Genomic DNA, 18598 nt, shown 5'->3' on the forward strand with positions numbered 1-18598 from the left:
CTCCGTGTCGGGCTCCCTTCACTGACCTGACAGCGCCTCTCACCTCCGTGCGAAAGCGCTACAGGCAGCAGCAGATTGCTCTGCTGCTGCCTGCAGCGCTTCCTCACGGAGGTGAGAGGCACTGTCAGGTCAGTGCAGGGGGCCCGATACAGAGGGGAGCGGCGGCGGGGATGGGGGGGGGAGGGTGGAGGTTGGTGCTCGTGATGTTCGTTTCCAGGCGGCAGTGGCAGCGTCCGACAGTCCGACTCCGTTTCCCTCTCTGTTCCGCCCTCTGATGTCATCACGTCTTGATGCGAGGGCGGGACAGAGAGGGAAGTCTCTACTGCTCATTTGCAGGTGAGTCGGTCACTTGCCATTTATATGTTTGATTTGATGGCTTAGTATAACGCGGTCCGGGTTGAATCTCATATTTTGTGTGTGGTCTATTATATATTGCACTCTAGACCCAATATGACAGGGCTGATACTAACTTTATGCAAACTACGGGTTTGCCTAGAGTGCTAAACTTTGGAGGACAGTAGAAAGCGCCCCCCCCCCCAAAAAAAAGTCCTTGCAGTGGTGGCCTCTGATATCATCCCTGCCATTACCACCACAGTGCTGCTGCCTTCATCTCTCTGAGATTGGCAGCAGCAATGGTAGTAAAACAGGAATAAATGGCACAGAACCTCTGAACCCCCCTCTCCCTTCATCTGTGCTCTGAATGTCCAGCTGGTCCCACTTATATACAAAAAGGAACTTTGCATTAGCGGGGGCAGACCCAGCTCAACTTTCACAGTACAGAATGCAGTGATTCAGACACTATTCCATACTTCTTGTTTTATTGCTATTACCATCGTTGCAGGTCCTGAAGAGATCTGGCAGAAAGAGCTGGTGAGGGGTGGCAAGAATAAGGGTTTGCCTAGGGCACCTAATATCTTTGCAGTGGCCCTGGATATAACACACATTTACTTGTACATACCAATACATATTGATGACATAAAATTGACTAAGAGAAGACACAACAACATATACTTAATGGGTATATTACTACTACTACTTCTTATCATTTCTATAGTGCTACAAGACATACGCAGCACTGTACACCGTACACAAAAGAGACAGTCCCTGCTCAAAGCGCTTACAATCTAGATAAGACAGACAGAACAATTAAGGGTAAGGGAATAAAGAGGAGAGGATAAAAGGACAGGGCAAGCGAGCAGTTGTTAGGAATCAAAAGCAGTGGTAAAGAGGTGGGCTTTATGTTTGTACTTGAAAACGGCCAAAGAGGGGGCTACGTGTACAGGCTCGGGAAGTTTATTCCAGGCGTGAGGTGCAGCAAGATAAAAGGAACGGAGTCTGGAATTAGCAGTAGAGAAGGGGACAAATAGAGATTTATCAACAGAACGGAGTACCCGACGGGGGATTTAGGGAGAGACAAGAGTGGAGAGGTACTGGGGAGTGGCAAAGTGAATGCACTTATTGGAGACAGTAAGAGAGAGAATTGTTTGTCAATTACCTACAGCAGTAGGTGAAGAAATTCAGAGAATTTTCTGAATCGCTTGCCTGAAATCTTGCAGGAGTAGAATCTGTGAAAGCAGAACTCTTTCCCCCCCCCCCCCCCCACCCCAACCACCAATAGTGTTACTGTTGGGGATGCAGTGAAAGAACATTTTGTGACATGAGATTCCTGTGGTTATTGCCCCTAGCATTACTGGATTTTGGGGGATGGAGCCTTATACTTTCAAGAATACCTTCACCATTAATGGACACAGTCTTTCCTTATGGTTCTCGTTTGAGGCACCCCATTTGAAGTGAAACTCCTTTGTTTTGATTCGTAGTCTTGAAAAATGGAGTATTTATATTGAACCAGGCCTGCCTTTCTTGCAGCGACTAGGAGTTGTTGTTTATGTTGAGATTTCGTAAAACACGCAACCATAATCTGAGGCCATGCTGTAGAGTTTGGTGCCACTTAAGGCACTCGGAGCTCATTCAGTTACCAGGTCTGAAGAACTACCATGCTTCGAGAATAAATCCTGCAAGAGAGATAAAAAAAAAAAAAAGCTTTAGATTAGGGTTTTCAGCCTCCTCTAGGATTCCAGTATTTCAGGTATTGTTTCTGCTTGGTCTATTTTCTAAATCATCCAATTTCTGCAACAGTTTTTGGATTTCAGTATTATGAGTGACAACATTACTGTGCAGCCTGGCCAGTTGCTTTTCTGTCTCCAACACTTGGCCCTCTACTCGTTCTACCCTGTCCATCATCTCTTTAAGCATGGAGCATATTTTGCTTAGTTCTGAGTTTATTTGGATTAGCTGCTTAAACAATAGAGAGTTGCCATCCTTTGTAGTTCTCAATATTATAGCTGTTTTCCAATGAGGGATCTCTCAGTGAGGAAGGAGGAGTTATTCGTGGTTGAGCTTGGAGGCCCATGGCTGAATGGAGAATTTGTACCAACTGCTTTCTCCCAGTACCATCTTGAAGGGACTTTGACATTATTGAGAAATTGCTCGGGAGCTCCTGCCTTTCACGTCCTACTCCCATGGTTGCACCATGTGACCCCAGGGATGTTTGTTTATGTTTATTGGTGATTTACTATACTGTTTAAACCATGCAGGGCAAAGCAGTTTACGAACTAAAAACACATACAAAGAAAGTAACTACAGATTGATAAAATAGCAAAAAGTACGCATTCACGCCAACCTAAGAGGACTAGGAAAACTAGTTTCAGGGAACATGACCAGATCAACCAAAAGACCAATCCAATTCACATGCTGTAGGTGTGATGGAAAAGCCAAGGTTTGACTGCCAGCTTAAAAGGTTTTAAAGATAACTCTCCGTATATTGTACGCAATAGGGAATTCCATAAGGCTGGAGCCATATATTAAAATGCAGAATGCCTAATACTCTCTAGCTGAGCCACTTGAGGTTTGGTTAGAGCCATATGATGGTCATTGATAGATCAAAGAACACAGGATGGTATGTACAGAAAGTAAGAGGGAACATCCATTCAAAAGGCACTGAAAGCTAATAATAGAATGTTAAAGCTTACTGTATATTCGACAGGGAATCAATGGTGGTGATGCTTCAAAACAGGGGTAACATGGGCTGTCTTACATAAGTTACAGAGGAGATGAATAGCTGTGTTGTGAACCGTTTGTAATTTCTTAAGAATTGATATTACAATAGTCAATCCTCGTGATAACTAGAGATCGGATGAATGAATGAAATGTCTCGTGATTAAAGAGGGAACAGATGGACCTCAATTTTCGCAATATGAAAAATCTAGATTCACAAACAGAAGAAACATGCAGAACAAATGAGAACTGAGAATCAAAAAAAAACATTGAGAGAACGGAGAATTTATGAACATGGTAAAAGTAGTACCTGGTAAGTGTAGATCCAGACCTGTACAGTCGTGACCAGAGAGCCAACAGGTAACCGTTTTGTCTCGGTTCAGAATAAGTCAATGATCAGTGAGCCATTTTGTTATGCAAAATAAGCACTGCTGTAATTGTTTAATATCCGGGTTACCTATATCGGTATGATGGAGCAAAATATCAACATAAAAGTGAAGAGATCCCTGATTCTTGAATGAGTGTTGTCAAAGGGGAGAGAAAGAGATTGAATAATATTGGGGACAAAATGGAAACTTAAGTGGTTTATTTAGATTGTAAGCTCTTTTGAGTAGGGACTGTCTCTTTGTATCAGGCAGGGCCGTGCCGACATGGTAAGCGAGGTAAGCATGGCAGGAGGGCGCCATCCTCTGGGGGGCGCCCCGCCGCACCATGCTTACCTCGCCCTCTTCTCCCCAGATCCTTGTCCTTTTTTTTTTTGTTTAAATTTACCTCTCCGGCGCGTGGCAGCGTAGCGTTAGTGAGGAGGCGGCGCTCCCCCGCCCCGACGTGTTAGTCTCTTCCTTTCGCTTGGTTCCGCCTTCTTCTGACGTCAGAATTGACGTCAGAAGAAGGCGGGACACTGAGCGAAGGGAAGAAGACACGTCGGGGCGGTGGAGCGCCGCCTCCTTCTCACTAACGCTACGCTGCCGCCCGCTGGAGAGGTAAATTTAAACGAAAAGGATCTGGGGAGAAGAGGGCGGGTAGTGTAGCGATCGTTTTCGGGGGGGGGGGGGGCGCGCCGGCGGGGCCAACTGCAGGGGGGCGCCGGAGACCCTAGGCACGGCCCTGGTATCAGGTGTTCTGCGCTGCGTGCATCTGGTAGCGCTATACAAATGCTAATAATAAAAGTGGTATGAACCTGGAAAGTTCAATCAGATAGAAAGGAGTGAAACCAATTTAACACCATACCTGATAGACCTAGAGCCTGAAGACAAGTCAGTAAGAGAGAGTGGTTAATGAGGTCAAAGGCTGCAGATAAGTTCAGGTAAATTGCTAAGGTTCTACGGCCCTTCTCAAGATGGGAATGGACCTCACTAAAGATGGCTGCAATAATAGTTTCTGTGTTTTGTTGTAACTTAAAACCAGATTGGTGGAGATTCAGAGCTAGGTTTTTTTTGTGAATTGTGAAAGTTGAGTAAATACCCGTTTTTTTCAACCACCTTTGAAAAGTAGCATAGGTTGGACACTGGACAGTAATTACTGGGTAAGGAGGAATCTAATATTGGTTTCTTTAGAATAGGTCTCACAATGGCAGTTTTCTGTTGCGATGGAACAAGACCTGAGAGAAGACTGTCATTGATGAAAGACAATAGAAGGGAAATGAGGCCAAGATTTGACAGTTTGATCCATGCAGAGGTAGTTGAGAATTGGATGGGACAAATTGCCTTGTTAAAAATGATGGTGGTGCCCTGCTTTATATTTCTATTCAATGCTCTTCTATTTTCTCTTCCAAGGCATTGGTTGTCAGCATTGAACAAATGAGTGAATTTGTATGAGGGGGGAAAAGGCCCAAATCAAATGGCAGCAGCTAGCAAGAACAAAGAAGTTTTGGGGGCTTTTGGTGTTCAAAAATGGGGCAGTATTACGAGGCAGTTGTGCTTAAGGCTATACGGTATCATTATCAGAGACCGCTGGGGGTTCATTGGGTGGAGATAGAATGTAGCCACATTGCTCCAATATTTGTATTGATGTCAGAAGCCCCAATCAAAGATACAAGGGGCAAGGTGGAATGCATCCATTTTTTTCTGCTCAGAGTATGGAGAGGTCACCATAAGAAAGTAGGAGTGGGGATTGGAATTACTGCATTGGCATGAATATGGGACATCCGTCCTTTCTTCTCTAAGGCCTTTCAGGGGCTGTATGGGAGGTGAGGGACATTGTAAGGTTTGTTGATATAATCAAAAAGGGAGTATTGATGTCTATGGCACAGTTGGAGGAGGCGGGGGGAACTTGGGTTTTCTTCTTTCAACTTTGATTTTTTAAATAATGCGGGACTCCTATTGGCAGACATTTCACCTAATTATTCCAGAAGTGGAGGGGAATACTTTGTTTAGAAAGGGGAAATAAAGGGTTATTATAAAAAAATAATCTACCAAACAGCAACCATGCATTCCAACTTGTAGTGGGACAGCTAGCAGATCTGCTCTATCTACAAGTTGGAATGCATGGTTGCTGTTACCATTAGAGAGGTCAGAATGCTTTTTGTATGTTGGTTTATGTCTAAGGGTTAGATGTTCAGTGGCAGTCTCTTATAGATAGGTGCAATATAGTATCATCTATAGGGTATTTGCTACTCCAACTTTTGACGGTGTACTGGGGTTTTTTTTTTGAGACGATGACTAGAGAGGGGTTTATTTTTTCATCTACGGTGGGAGTGTGGGAAATTTTGAAGTTTCTGGACAAAGGTACGGAAGTTCATAAAAGCCATAATGGGGCAGGAGGTTAGTATGAACCTTGTGTTTTTTCTTTTGGGGATCCTCATGAATTTGGGGGTAAGATATGAGAAGGGTAGTAGTGGCAAGAAATTAGAAAAAGGAAGGTCTCCAGGTAAGTTAGCAAAGGTGGGGGAATGTGTTAGGAATAAGAATGAGTGGGGATGGGGGTGTAGCCAGACACCCAATTTTGGGTGGGCATGACAACCCTGCTGACACCCCCTCCCCCAGGCATTCGGGGGGAGTGTCACTTAACTCCACTCCTCCGACACACCCCCCCCCCCCCCTTTGACACAACTTCCTGGTCCCTCAAACAGGAAGTTGCATCAGGGGGAAGGTTTAGGCCTGTGCAAGCAAGGGGAATGTGTTGCTGCTTGCTCACCAGTGAAGAACTACAAGATTTAAAGGTGCTGGAGTGGAGTTAAGTTACCCCCTTATCTCCTGGAGAGAGAGATGCCGAGAGTTTTAAGCTGGTGGAGCTTGGGGATTCCCGCAAGCCACATTGCTGCTGTGTGAGCCTGAGTCCAAAGTGGGTGGGCTTGTGCTCGCCCGTTGCTACGCCACTGAGTGTGGAGGGCACTCAAAGGTTTCAGTGTTTTGGATATGTGATATTTGATAATGGTGTGCTTGATTGTGTTTGATACAAAATTATTGCTTGTGTTTTGTTTTTTGCCTGAAACAAAAACATAAATGATTTTTTTAAAACTTGCGCTCATAAATTTATGCCTGCCATTCATTTGTTTAGATTTATGAGCCTAGTGCTGAAAATCACTGCTATGATCTATTTGCCACCCACTTTTTATGTGTCTGAACTTAGTAGTTTAATGAAATTTTGAGCAAAAATTTAGGAACTCAGCCCTAATAAATTTTCTAAGAGGCTAAGGTAGAAATATTAATCCTTCGAATATCAGGCTCATTGTTTCCAAAACAAAAATGCCACAGTTCTACAAATTTGAAATAACACACTTTTTTGCTTGCAGTCTAAATTTTTGTGCAAGGTAAAAATGTAAAAACGAAAAAGGCGGCAAGATGGCGTCCGAGTAGGAGGTGAGAGAAGCAGCTCCACCGACTCACTTTCTTTTTCCTGCTTACCTCAACTTCCTTATTGAAATTTATGCCTAAAAGAAGGGGCTGACAGAGGGTTTCCCCAGCACCCTCAATGCAACCTCATCTGGGTCCGATGGATCGCTTCACCACCCGAGCAGGAAGAACAGGGCAGAACGCTTCGCTGCAGGGAGGGAAGATGAGAGGTGAACCGCTCTCCCTCTAGAAGGAGACATCACATTGAGCCCTGAAATGCGGAGTCCTCCTGTGATGCCGGCAACGCTGCAAAGTGGATGTCCCAGATCGTTAAGACCCGAAGTGGGGGAAACTGATCTGGGAGCAGGGGCAGACATTAGCAGTAGGAATGTGACGCTGTGAATGCCACAGGAGGTGAAGGAATTACAATGGAGGGGAGAGAGCCTGAGCCTAGGGGAGAGATTCAGGAAGTGAATCTGCTACAAACAAAGGTTCTAAGGACAGAAAAGCCAGAAGTAATTACCTTGGGAAACATATGGGACACCCTGGTGAATCTGGAAAACTCTTTTACTCAAAAAATTACCTCTGCTTTAAAGCCTGTTCAAACCTTTTCTGATAAAATTGAAGTAATGGAAAAACAAATTCAACAAACTAAAGTGTTTGAACAGTCTATTAAAACAGAAACTGACAAGATTAGAGATGGCCAAGTGGCAGTAATGAAAGAAAATTTACTTTTGCAAAGAAAAATAGAAAATTTAGAAAATACACAACGGATGAAAACTCTTTTATAAATTTTCCTAAAGTGCCATCAATGGCCCCATTGTTAACCTTTAAGAGATACCTCACGGAAGTTTTGAAAATATCTGATCAATTATATCCGCCGATCTCAAGGATTTACTATTTAGCGCCTTATACTAAGCAATCTACAGATCAAGTGTTAACAGCAGGATCCGAAATACCATTTGAGGAGTTAAATTTAAACCTTTCTCAAACAATAGAAAATGAACTATTAGGCATACAAGCAGCTACCTTGATAGTGGACTTTGTGTTACAGCCTGATCGCGATTGGATTTTAAAGACCTTTTTTTCTCACCGAGAGGATATGTTTCTTAATTGTAAAGTTAAGATATTTCCAGATGTATCTAAACAGACACAGAAAAGGCGTCAATCCTTTTTGAAATTGCGTACTCGTGTCCTCCAATTAGGAGGAATCTTCTGGTTAAATTTCCCTTGTAAATGCGTGATAAAATTGCAATCTGTTAAGTATGTTTTCTATGAGAGTGAACATTTGCAGACCTTTTTGGACTCTAAACAAGGCCTGGCTATATCCTCACCGTTAGCAAACCCTCTGATATGTACTCCGTAAGAATTATAAGCACGGGTGGTATACCCCTACTATTTTCCTGGTATTAAGTATTATAGTAAACATAGTAGATGACAGCAGAAAAAGACCTGCACGGTCCATCCAGTCTGCCCAAGAAGATAAATTCATATGTGCTACTTTTTTATTTGTACTGTCCTCTTCAGTGCACAGACCGTATAAGTCTGGCCAGCCCTATCCCTGCCTCCCAACCACCAACCCCGCCTCCCAACTACCAGCTCTGGCACAGACCCTATAAGTCTGCCCAGCACTATCCCCGCCTCCCAACTACCAGTCCCGCCTCCTACCACCAGCTCTGGCACAGACCGTATAAGTCTGCCCAGCACTATCCCCGCCGCCCAACCACCAGCTCTGGCACAGACCGTATAAGTCTGCCCAGCACTATCCCCGCCGCCCAACCACCAGCCCCGGCACAGACCGTATAAGTCTGCCCAGCACTAGTCCCGCCTCCCAACCACCAGCCCCAGCACAGACGTATGAGTCTGCCCAGCACTAGCCCCGCCTCCCAACTACCAGCTCTGCCACCCATTCTTAATTTTTAATTATAACTTTGAATTGTGACTTGCCTTTATTGTGGGCTTGAGATGTATATGTCATTTGAGAAAATGTAGTTATTTGTGAAATTTTTGAGTTATAACAGGTGACATTATTCTTTCTGTACAAGATTTTCTTGTGAATTATTTTGAAATTAATAAATAAATATTAAAAAAAAAAATGTAAAAACAAAATCCCAAAGTGTAAAAAAGAAATTACGAGTGCTGGAAATGGGGCACGGTACACGGCGGAACTGCCACGGGTTCCTGCAGTAGCCCAGCGGTAGGATCAGTTTGCCATGTGCCATTGCCACAGTGGCCCTACTGTGACTTTGTAAAAGGGCCTCTTAATGCATTAATCGCAGAGTTCACTACAATTAAAGTGCAGTCCTAGTTTGAACTGAATGCAAGATAACATAGCAACAGAGTAGATGATTGCTTGCAGATACAGTGACAGCTGGATTTATAGACACAGATAACAATCGTGATTGATTTATTTAAATCCATCTGGGACTTACCACTTGGTTCCTCTGCAGACTGCCAGAAAAGGAGGAGTGACATGCTATTCTATTGGCGCCATGGGGGGGGGGGGAGTGATTGTCCCTATATTGGTCTTCAAAATGTGTATTTTCCATTTGGCGTTTTATATACAAGCTATTACCAGGAGTAGCTAGCTATGAACACATTTAAATTTCATTTTAATTAATTGTTCTTGATTGTGAACCGCTCTGTGAAGCTTCCAGGAAGACTGGTGTAGTAAGTTGAAATAAAGGTAACAAAAAAGATAAGTTTGGTAATCCAAGATATTTGCTCTGAATGCCCCCTTTCCATTTCCTGACACAGTGGTGTCCATTAAAGTGAAGAGATGGTTTTGCTTTAAAGAGGCTGGCAGATGAGAGGAGATAAATCTCACTTCTTCTGTATATGCCCTCCAAGCATTCATTTATACGTAGTGCCCTCCCAGGAGTGTTTTGCCAAGTATATCACTCACTTGTGTTTACCCTGCCAGCCTGGCCTATAAGAAAAGAAAATGACCTGCTCACACGAGAAGATTGCTAGCATTTATTTATTTATTTGTTACATTTATGGGAGAGCTAGGCTTATTGGTGTGACCTGGACTGTGGGAGGGGAGAAAACAGTTTACTTGTGATGGAGGCATCTACTATAGATGTAGTAGCCTGGGGTACGAGGGGGAGATGTTTGTGTGTGTGGTGCTACCGGTCGAGCCTAGCTGGAATAGGATGAAGAGGGCAAATCCACCCTTGTGCCTGCTGTACTGGAGTCTGAGGAAGGGAGGGATACAGAGAAGAGAGAGGAGTAAATTGGGGGAAAGTAACATGATATGGAGGGAATATAGAAGGGTTATGTTAAGGGAGTAGAAGGATACAGATTCGAAATGGAGGGTTGTATGAGGGAAATAAGAGAGGAGAATTGGGGAAGTCTGGGTATACAGAGGAAGTTGAGGGTTGTGGTGGGGAGATGGAGGGTTTCAAATGAAGTATTGCAGAAGGCATTTTTTTGGTGGATGGAATATGAGATTTGTAATGTTACCATGATCAGTTTGACAGTAGCTGTAAACATTATAACGTTCAGATTTCCTGTCCTCCAAAATTGTTGACTACCTCACGTCCCAGATGCAATATTTGACTATCTAGCTCCAATATGGGGAGAACATGTTCTTGTGTGTGTCATATGTATATATATGGTGTATATTAAGGAATAAAGATACAACCATATTTGCATCCATGCAAAGAGTGCATAATAGGTAACAATTTTAACCTCACCAATCATGAGGAGAGGATTTTCTGTAACTCATTCTAAACTGACTAGTTTGTTACATATAGTTTCATGAGGGGAAGGGCCTCTGTAACTAACTATCAACTATTATACTTTTTCTGTTCATACATCATTGTCCATCATATCTAGGTTTCAACATCTGTGGTTTTATTAAAATGTATATGAGATCTAGATGTGTTTAGTGATAGGAAATAACACTTTACTCATAATTTTGCATGTAGATAAAACTGAAAGCAAGGACTGTAACTGAAAAATGTTGACTTAGAGCAATGATTCCCAAACCTGTCCTGGGGGAACCCCAGCCATCAAGTTTTCATGATATCCACAATGAACAAAAGAATAGCCGTACTGGGTCAGACTAATGGTTCATCTAACACTTGTTACACGTCAACTGCACTGAAGGTAATTTGGATGCACTTATCAGTATCCTGCTTCCAGAAGTAGCTAATCTGGGTCACAAATACACTGCTTCCTCGGTATGCAGACTTATCTCATGCATATTTATTGTGGATATCTTGAAAATCTGACTGGCTGGGGTTCCCCCAGGACAGGCTTGGGAACTCCTGCTCTAGGAGCTACTGTATAGAATTGCCCCCAACCCAATACCATCCCCTGCTAAAACAGATTAAAAACTAACTTTCCCCCGCAGCAGGAGACTTTTTATATGAAAACTTGTTCAAAGGATGACCCAACATGGGCCGTGTTTTGGCAGAAATCCGCCTGCATCAGGGGTTAAGAATGCCTTGCAGAATGATAGATAATACTAGATAATATTGCTGGTTTCGTAGTACTTGTCTACACGATCGCAAAGAGAAAAGACGCTATCTAGATGCTTGATAAGCTGGAGAATGCCATCGGGTAAAAATTACCGTCAAAAAATCATTTTCTGCTCTTGTCGAACCCCCCCCCCCCCCCCCATCTTTCTATATATGAGACTTAGACAAACGAGAGTGTCTGGAAATCGATCAAAACTAATTGTACAAGCTTTAATTATTATTCAGTTGGATTATTACATTGTGTTATGTGGGAGTTGCTCTGATACATTATTCAAGAAATTGTAGACTGCAAAAACATAGTGGTGAGATTGCCGTAATCTGTTAAGAAATTTGATAGGGTTTCGCCATTGATTATCAAAGCTCATTGGTTACCAGTGCAAGCGTACATAATCTTTAAAGTATGCACAATGGTGTTTAAGATCTTATACAGCCACGCTCTGCAATATATGATGGCTCTTGTTTCTTTTCTGCTTTCTAAAAGAATGTTACGATCAAGAAATCAGTTGCTTTTACATTTCCCAATTGGAAGACATGTTAAATATAAATAGATTTGGCTTTTCTTATCAAGCCAAAAAGATGTGGATGATCTCCCAATTGATATCGGAATGACTACTCATTATTTGCTATTTAGGAAACACCTCAAAACTTGGTTATTCTAAAAATGTGTCTTGCAGTAAGTAGTTGTAATTATATTTGATCGTTATATTCTGTATCTTCCCTGGGTATGCCTCTTTTAGATTAACTGCATTGAACAGATTCAGATATATGTGGGATATAAGCATTATATTGGTATTGATACTGGTAATGTGCGTTATCTGCAGAGTCTGTTGGAAATGTCCAACATCTTCCTGTACAGTTAGGAAGCAATTATCTAACTGGGTGCCCGCATTTCAATGCCACTTGTGTTTCTGAATATACAGAATATCTGTTGTCATTTTACTGTGTTACTGTGAATACTCGCAAGTGGGTAAAGGTATACTACGCACATCAGTGGCAGCAAAGTGACTAAACACTATTCTGTAAGGGCACGTGGAAGTGCCATAGTGCCTCATTTCAAAAGGGATATTCACATGGGCAGAGCGTGAGACGGGCATGGGCAGTGCTTCCACATATGTGCACCATGTACAGAATACTGTCAGTTTTGCATGCCCTTGTTGCATTTAGGAGGCCTACAGTTACATCAAGTCTATTGCTTGGTTACGTTAATATCCTGTTATGACATCTGGGCACCCAAGTGCCGAAATAGAAGAGGCTCTCACTGCACAAGAGTAGGTCACTTAAAAGGAGGTGCCCGCCTATAGAATTATAGACAATCTCTCTATATAATAATTTGTTCATCTGCGTCCCTGGATGGCTGGCTGGCTGGGTTCGTAACCGTATGCAAATGAGCTTACGTCAGCTTACCTCCAGCGTTCCCTTCCCTTTCAGTGTCCCGCCCTCATGGAAAGACGAAATGACGTCAGAGGAGGGCGGGACACAGAGGGAAGGCTGGAGGCGACATGAGCCGAGCCTGCCGCTGCTGCGACCTGAAGTATGAATGAGAGGGGAGGGGAGAGGAGAATCGCTGGACATGGAGGGGAGGGCAGGAGAGAGAGAGACGAGAAAACGCTCATACGATAGCCTTCCTTGGGCTCGTTTCATTTGTTCCGAAACAGGCGCTTTTGCTTGTATACTTATAACACGTCAACTGCACTGCAGGTAATGTGGATACACTTAACCACCTATTGAGGTGTCATTAAGTGATCCACACTGTCTGCTGTGGTAGCAGTTAATGCGCATGGTTCATGCATTAACTGCAAGGTGCTGTCAACGTTGGTTCCTCACCCCGTTCCATAGTGTGATATTAATGCAGGAATTAGCATGCACTGAGTGTCAAGCCACCACATTAACTATTAGCTTGTATTAATTCCTTCATTAAGTGCTTACTGCACTTTACTGAAATGGCCCCTAGGGTTTCATAAATATATTTGTCCCTCGTGTAGGTCCATTCTGCAAACCACCATTGTCATCCAATAATGCCAGTTAAAGATTGAAAATATTTTTTGCAGGCCATCAGACAGGATCTTTTGTTATGACATAGAATAGCAACAATTGAAGTTAGTTTTCCAGACATTTGTTTTTAAAAAAACAACAAAAAAAACCATACCATGTGGGCATTTTTTTTTGGGGGGGGGGGGGGGAGTTGTCACTGGTTGGGCTATATAAATGACTGCTGGCTCTTCAGCTTATGAGGTGCTCTTAACACAGGGCTCTCTGTAGTGGATTTTAGTTACCATGGCAGTTAAAGAGCAGAAAGAAAAGCAGATGCGGCAGTGATGGAAAACAATGAATATAGCTTCTCGTGTCCAGAGAGAGAGGCTTCATTTTGTATGCTTAAAAAAAAAAAAAATCTATATCTGTATGCTTTACCAGCCTCTATTTTGGTGCTTTCTTAAGTGAACTGATTTGGTTTCCTGTGGTGCACAACTGGAGGTTTGAGGTTAAAAAATGACTGTGACAGGTAGTTATTGGGTTTATTGTACAGTCTCCTTTTTAAATTGGTCTGGGGTTTTTTTTTTTTTATTTTTGTTTATAAGCTTATTTCCAGTAAGTAAACAAGAAAAAGATGTGGTTGAAGAATTAGGAGACATAGATTTTTGAGCTAGCTTTTATTGCAATGGAACACTTTTATATGGCAAAAAACATTGTGCCTCAGCACAAGAGCATAACCCTGATATAAAAGAAGACTGCTGTATTCTATCTATACCTTTACGTGTACATATGTGTGTGTCTGTGGATAGAATATAAATGTATAGTAAGCAAGAGAGCCTCAGATCATCAGGTGGTGTATATCGCTGTAGTCACACATAGTCCTGCAGGTTGTAGCCTGCACTGTTTTCTGCTGCTTGCATGGCTGGGAAAAGCTGATTCTTGGTAGGACAGGTCCAGTCTTCTTGCTGCTTTTTAACACAGGACATGCAGAACACCACACCTGCGATGAACAGGAATCCTGCTGAGATAAATCCCGTGTACACCGCTCCTCCTGGTTCATGCTTGCTGCTCTCTGGGACAGACGGATCCAGAAAGCTTGAAATGATCTCCCTGGTGTACCAAGATGTTGGTATTAAACCACAGATCCCTGCCAGGATGAAGCAGACCCCTCCAGCGAAGGATGTTTGACTTTTTGTCTCCCTGTCTCCGCCTAGCCTTGTGCACTTCATGCCTGCTGTGGCGATGCAGATCCCGAAGGTTGACAGGATGCAGGACAGTACCATGGTAGTGCGTGCAGCCTGGATGTAGACAGGGAGGGAGAGGATTGAATATTTCAGTGTGCAGCTGAACATCCCTGTACTGAACCATGTGCAATCCATCCAGAGCCCTTGCATCTGTGTTATCGCCGTTATAATGTTCGCTCCCGTGTCTGCATTCACCTTCCAATTGGGCAGCAGTGTGGCTGTGATGGTTCCAAAAGCACCAAGCAACGCTACGATGAAAGCAAAGATCTGCAGAACTGCCGAAGCCATGGTCACCTTTTGTCTGCCTCTTTCTACCCCGTCAAAATGTGTGCAAGTCTTCAGGCTGATAGCTTCCCAGCCAAGGCTGTAGCAGTCTGTGGGTGCGATAGAATAGAATAAAAAGTGGCTGAGGGGAGGGAGAAAAGAAATGAGCATGCAACAACAACAAAAAAAAAAGCCCCAGCTTGCATTTAAAATTGGAGCTCCCTAAAAGAATATCTGAACATACAGCCGGTTAAAAGCCTAGAAAATAGCTCAGCGATGGCACGCCGGGCACTTTGAACACTTTTTGTTTCTTTCTGTAGCCATAAATGATTGCAAGCAATTACTCTTGAATATTATTGGGCATGGATAGTACTCCTTCCTCCCCTCACTTTGTATTTGAGGTTTTGTTTTATAATTGCTATGAAACAAGAAAGGTATAACTAAAAAAAAATAAAAACAAATAGCCACTTAAATAAAATCTCTGAAGCAATTGAGTTTCTTTGTGTGTCTGGCTTTGCCTCTGTAATTTTTTTAATTTAATATTTTTTAAAATGAAATTACAATGTAATTTTAGTTTATCTGGGAATGTTGTTACAAAGAGCAGTCAAGAACTTTAGAAAGTATTTTCTATCAACACAAATGGTATGTGCAGTGGCTTTGTTTCTGTAACTAGTGGAGTAAAATAACCTTCCATTTGTTTTGTATACCTGAACTCAAATGTGTGAAAGGAACCTCTTTTGGACATCTTACTGGTTGAATATACAGTTTGATCTTTCGTGTGGTGAACATTTTATCCATATGTATCATTATGAATCAGAATAAATACATTTTCCTCTTGCAGGAATATTGGCCGCAATTCTGCAAAATTGCAGACTTTGTAAATGGCCAAATGTCTGGAGAGAGTTGCTCTGCAGAATTTGTTTCCTTACCTCATGCTGCAAGACAGACATTTTGGCTGGTTAAAAGAGAAATTCAACTGTTTCTTGGAGATTTACTCCTCTGCATAATTTTGGCATTTATAGAGGCCATTTTGAGCAGGGACTGTCTCTGTATCAAGTGTTCAGCGCTGCGTGCGTCTGGTAGCGCTATACAAATGCTAATAATAATACAGAAAATATTTGCTATGAGCTTAAGTTGCTTTATATTGTTGAATATGTGCAGAGATTAATCTCTCATGATATCATAATTTATTTAGGGGGGAATTTCATTAAAGCTTTAGTGCATGCTAATGAAATAAGCATGTGCTAGATGTTAAAATGCCCATTTTATACTTATGGTCCTCTTAGCATTTAGTGTGCACTAAATCCATTAGCGCGTGCTGAAGCTTTGATGAAGTATCTCCTTGGTTTTCAAAATTTCAGAATACTAGTTGTCTTTTTTTTTTTTTTTTTTTTATTTACATCACACATTATTTTTCAATGTGAAAATTAAGTTTGTTTTGAGGGCTCCAGAAGTGATGGAGGGGGAAGACTGACATAACTTTGAAGGATAGCCCATTTTGCTACTTCAGTTCCTAATTATTGCTCCTTCTTAGTAATATATTTTTGGCAACTGTCGATGCATTATCAGAATGTTCTGTTCTGCTCTGGAACAAATGCTTAGTTTTGTGGGTATATACCTTGCAACCTATGGATATTTTCATGACAAGAATTTTTAAATTGGATCTGATCTAGAAGTAGATGCCAGCTGTAACAAATGAGTTAAAAGCAGAGTAGATGAAAACACACTCTTTCAAGATCTCCTGGCCTATGGGACTGTTCCAGAAAATACCTTGACTGCAAGGTTTATCTTCCATTTTCCAAGGTCTTAGCATCCTTTGTCTGATCACAGGAGGAAGATACTGGGGTTATTAAGCAGCTTGCAAATCTCTTGTTTATAAAATTCTAGATATTATAGCTTATATTGAAAAGCCACCAATAGTGGAACACCTAAGTGTTAGGTATTTTTCCTAAATTACAGGCACCAGCTTCAACAGTGTAGATAGACCTTATGAACAAGCCTGCAATGCAATATTTTTTTTTCTGGTTTATTATAGTACTTACTGCCGGCTGCTTTCTTCACACCTAAAAAAGATGAGCTGTTCTCTCGAAAATAAAGTTCAACCAGTACTTCTCAGGTCATAACTTCAATGGCATTCATTTTTCTTTAAAACAAAGCTAGTACCACCGTCTTTATTTTCTGCAAAAATGAATTTAAAGAAGCAGTATCACTAGAAGGAGCAATTGCTGTCTATTCAGCCTTTTTTTGTACAAGAAAGGAAACGGAGAAACAATTTTTCGCTTTTGAATTTTGTTCAAAAACGTGTTGCTCAACGGAAGCAGAGAAATTTGTCTTAAAATGACACCATGAAACACTGGAAATTCAAAGTTCAGTGCGCCATTAAAGGATTTTCCAGTTCTATATGAACCCTTGTAGAAATGGTTAATTTTGAACACCAAGGGGCCCTTTTACTACGCCGTGTAAGTGTCTACACGCCAAAATGGAGTTACCGCCTGGCTACCGCATGGTTCTTGTGGTAATTTCAGTTTTGGCGCGCGTCCAATAAATAATTTTTCTTTTCGGACACGCGTAGGTCATTACCGCCCGGATACTGCGCGAGACTTTACCGCTAGGTCAATGGCTGTTGGTAAGGTCACAGACCCAAAATGGCCATGCGGCAATTTTGATTTTGCCGCATGCCCATTTTCGGCAAAAATGTTAAAAAGCCTTTTTTACAGTTGCACTGAAAAATGGATCGGCATATTCCCAAAACCTGCGCCTACACTTCCGCAAGCCATTTTTCAGCACACCTTAATAAAAGGATCCCCAAGAGAATTGAGTTTTTGTACATTGAATGAAAAAAAAGAAGTTTTGATTGCAGCTGTGAAGAGAAACATTTCCGAGCATCAGAGGAGAGCCTTTTGCCATGCTACATCAACTAAAATCTGCCACTGCTAGTTTGACTGAGTATATTTATGCCAGTACCTTTCAAAGCAATTATCCAAAATAATTTTCTAAGTCAAGACTTACTGGAGTCTATTCATCTTAATTTGTAAAATGATGGTGTTTTAATGGACTTCCAAACAAATAACTGCCAAAAATCTAAGGCATTGCTCTTTGCTTAAGCAGTGTTTCTTACCTCATGTCTCTAGGCTTTCTGTGTTTTTGAGTTGTCTCTCCAATCTTCCGTCGCCTACCGATGCAGAGTGAAGTATGTCTTGCGAATGAGATTTGTATGATGGATGCATAGTACTGATGCTGAATAAGTCATCTTTTCATGCAGCGAGTAAGGAAGAGTGTGCAAAATGGAGATATGGAAAGTGCTGATTCTGCTTAGAGATAAATACAAGTTCTTTGCCTCTGTTTGTGAGGAGAGAGAGGCATGTGTTGGGAAGGAGCGTCTGTGTGTGTGCCACAGGATGTGTTGGGACCTGACTCTACAGTTTTTTTTTTGTGTGTTCATTTACCAGGTACTGCAGTCTGACAGTGCAGTGTTTTGAGCTTTGTTAGAGTGGTTTAGTAGCACTGTAGAATATAACTAGAACTGAGTGAAATTATTTTTTGCGTGTCGTAAGAAGACCAGGGTAACATGCGTGGAGAGGCATTTATAGCAGTAAATGCCTGGGCAGACTAGAAGGGCAAGTTTGATCTTCATTTGCCATCATCTGCTGTGTTGCTATATGGATGAACAATTTGATGAAGGGCAATTCTAGCCTTTGTGCTCAGTTGAGGCAAAGTTAAGTGTACAGTTTTTTTTTTTTTTTGGTTCAGCAGCTACTCTGTAGCTTAGTTAGTGTTAGTTGTGGCTCTGAAGGTGTTCATGCAA

The 18598-nt window shown here is 42.0% G+C and overlaps 2 protein-coding genes across 4 annotated transcripts in view; one reads left to right on the forward strand and one right to left on the reverse strand.

Annotated features, from left to right (window-relative positions):
- Positions 1 to 18598, forward strand: part of TFB1M (transcription factor B1, mitochondrial) — a 106822-nt gene that overhangs the window by 54245 nt on the left and 33979 nt on the right. The window lies entirely within an intron of this gene.
- Positions 14155 to 14817, reverse strand: CLDN20 (claudin 20). The gene has a single exon (XM_030195493.1). It carries the CDS (start codon positions 14815 to 14817, stop codon positions 14155 to 14157), a length of 663 nt encoding a protein of 220 aa, XP_030051353.1.

This window comes from Microcaecilia unicolor, chromosome 3 (assembly GCF_901765095.1).
Source record: "Microcaecilia unicolor chromosome 3, aMicUni1.1, whole genome shotgun sequence".
Lineage (NCBI taxonomy): Eukaryota > Metazoa > Chordata > Amphibia > Gymnophiona > Siphonopidae > Microcaecilia > Microcaecilia unicolor.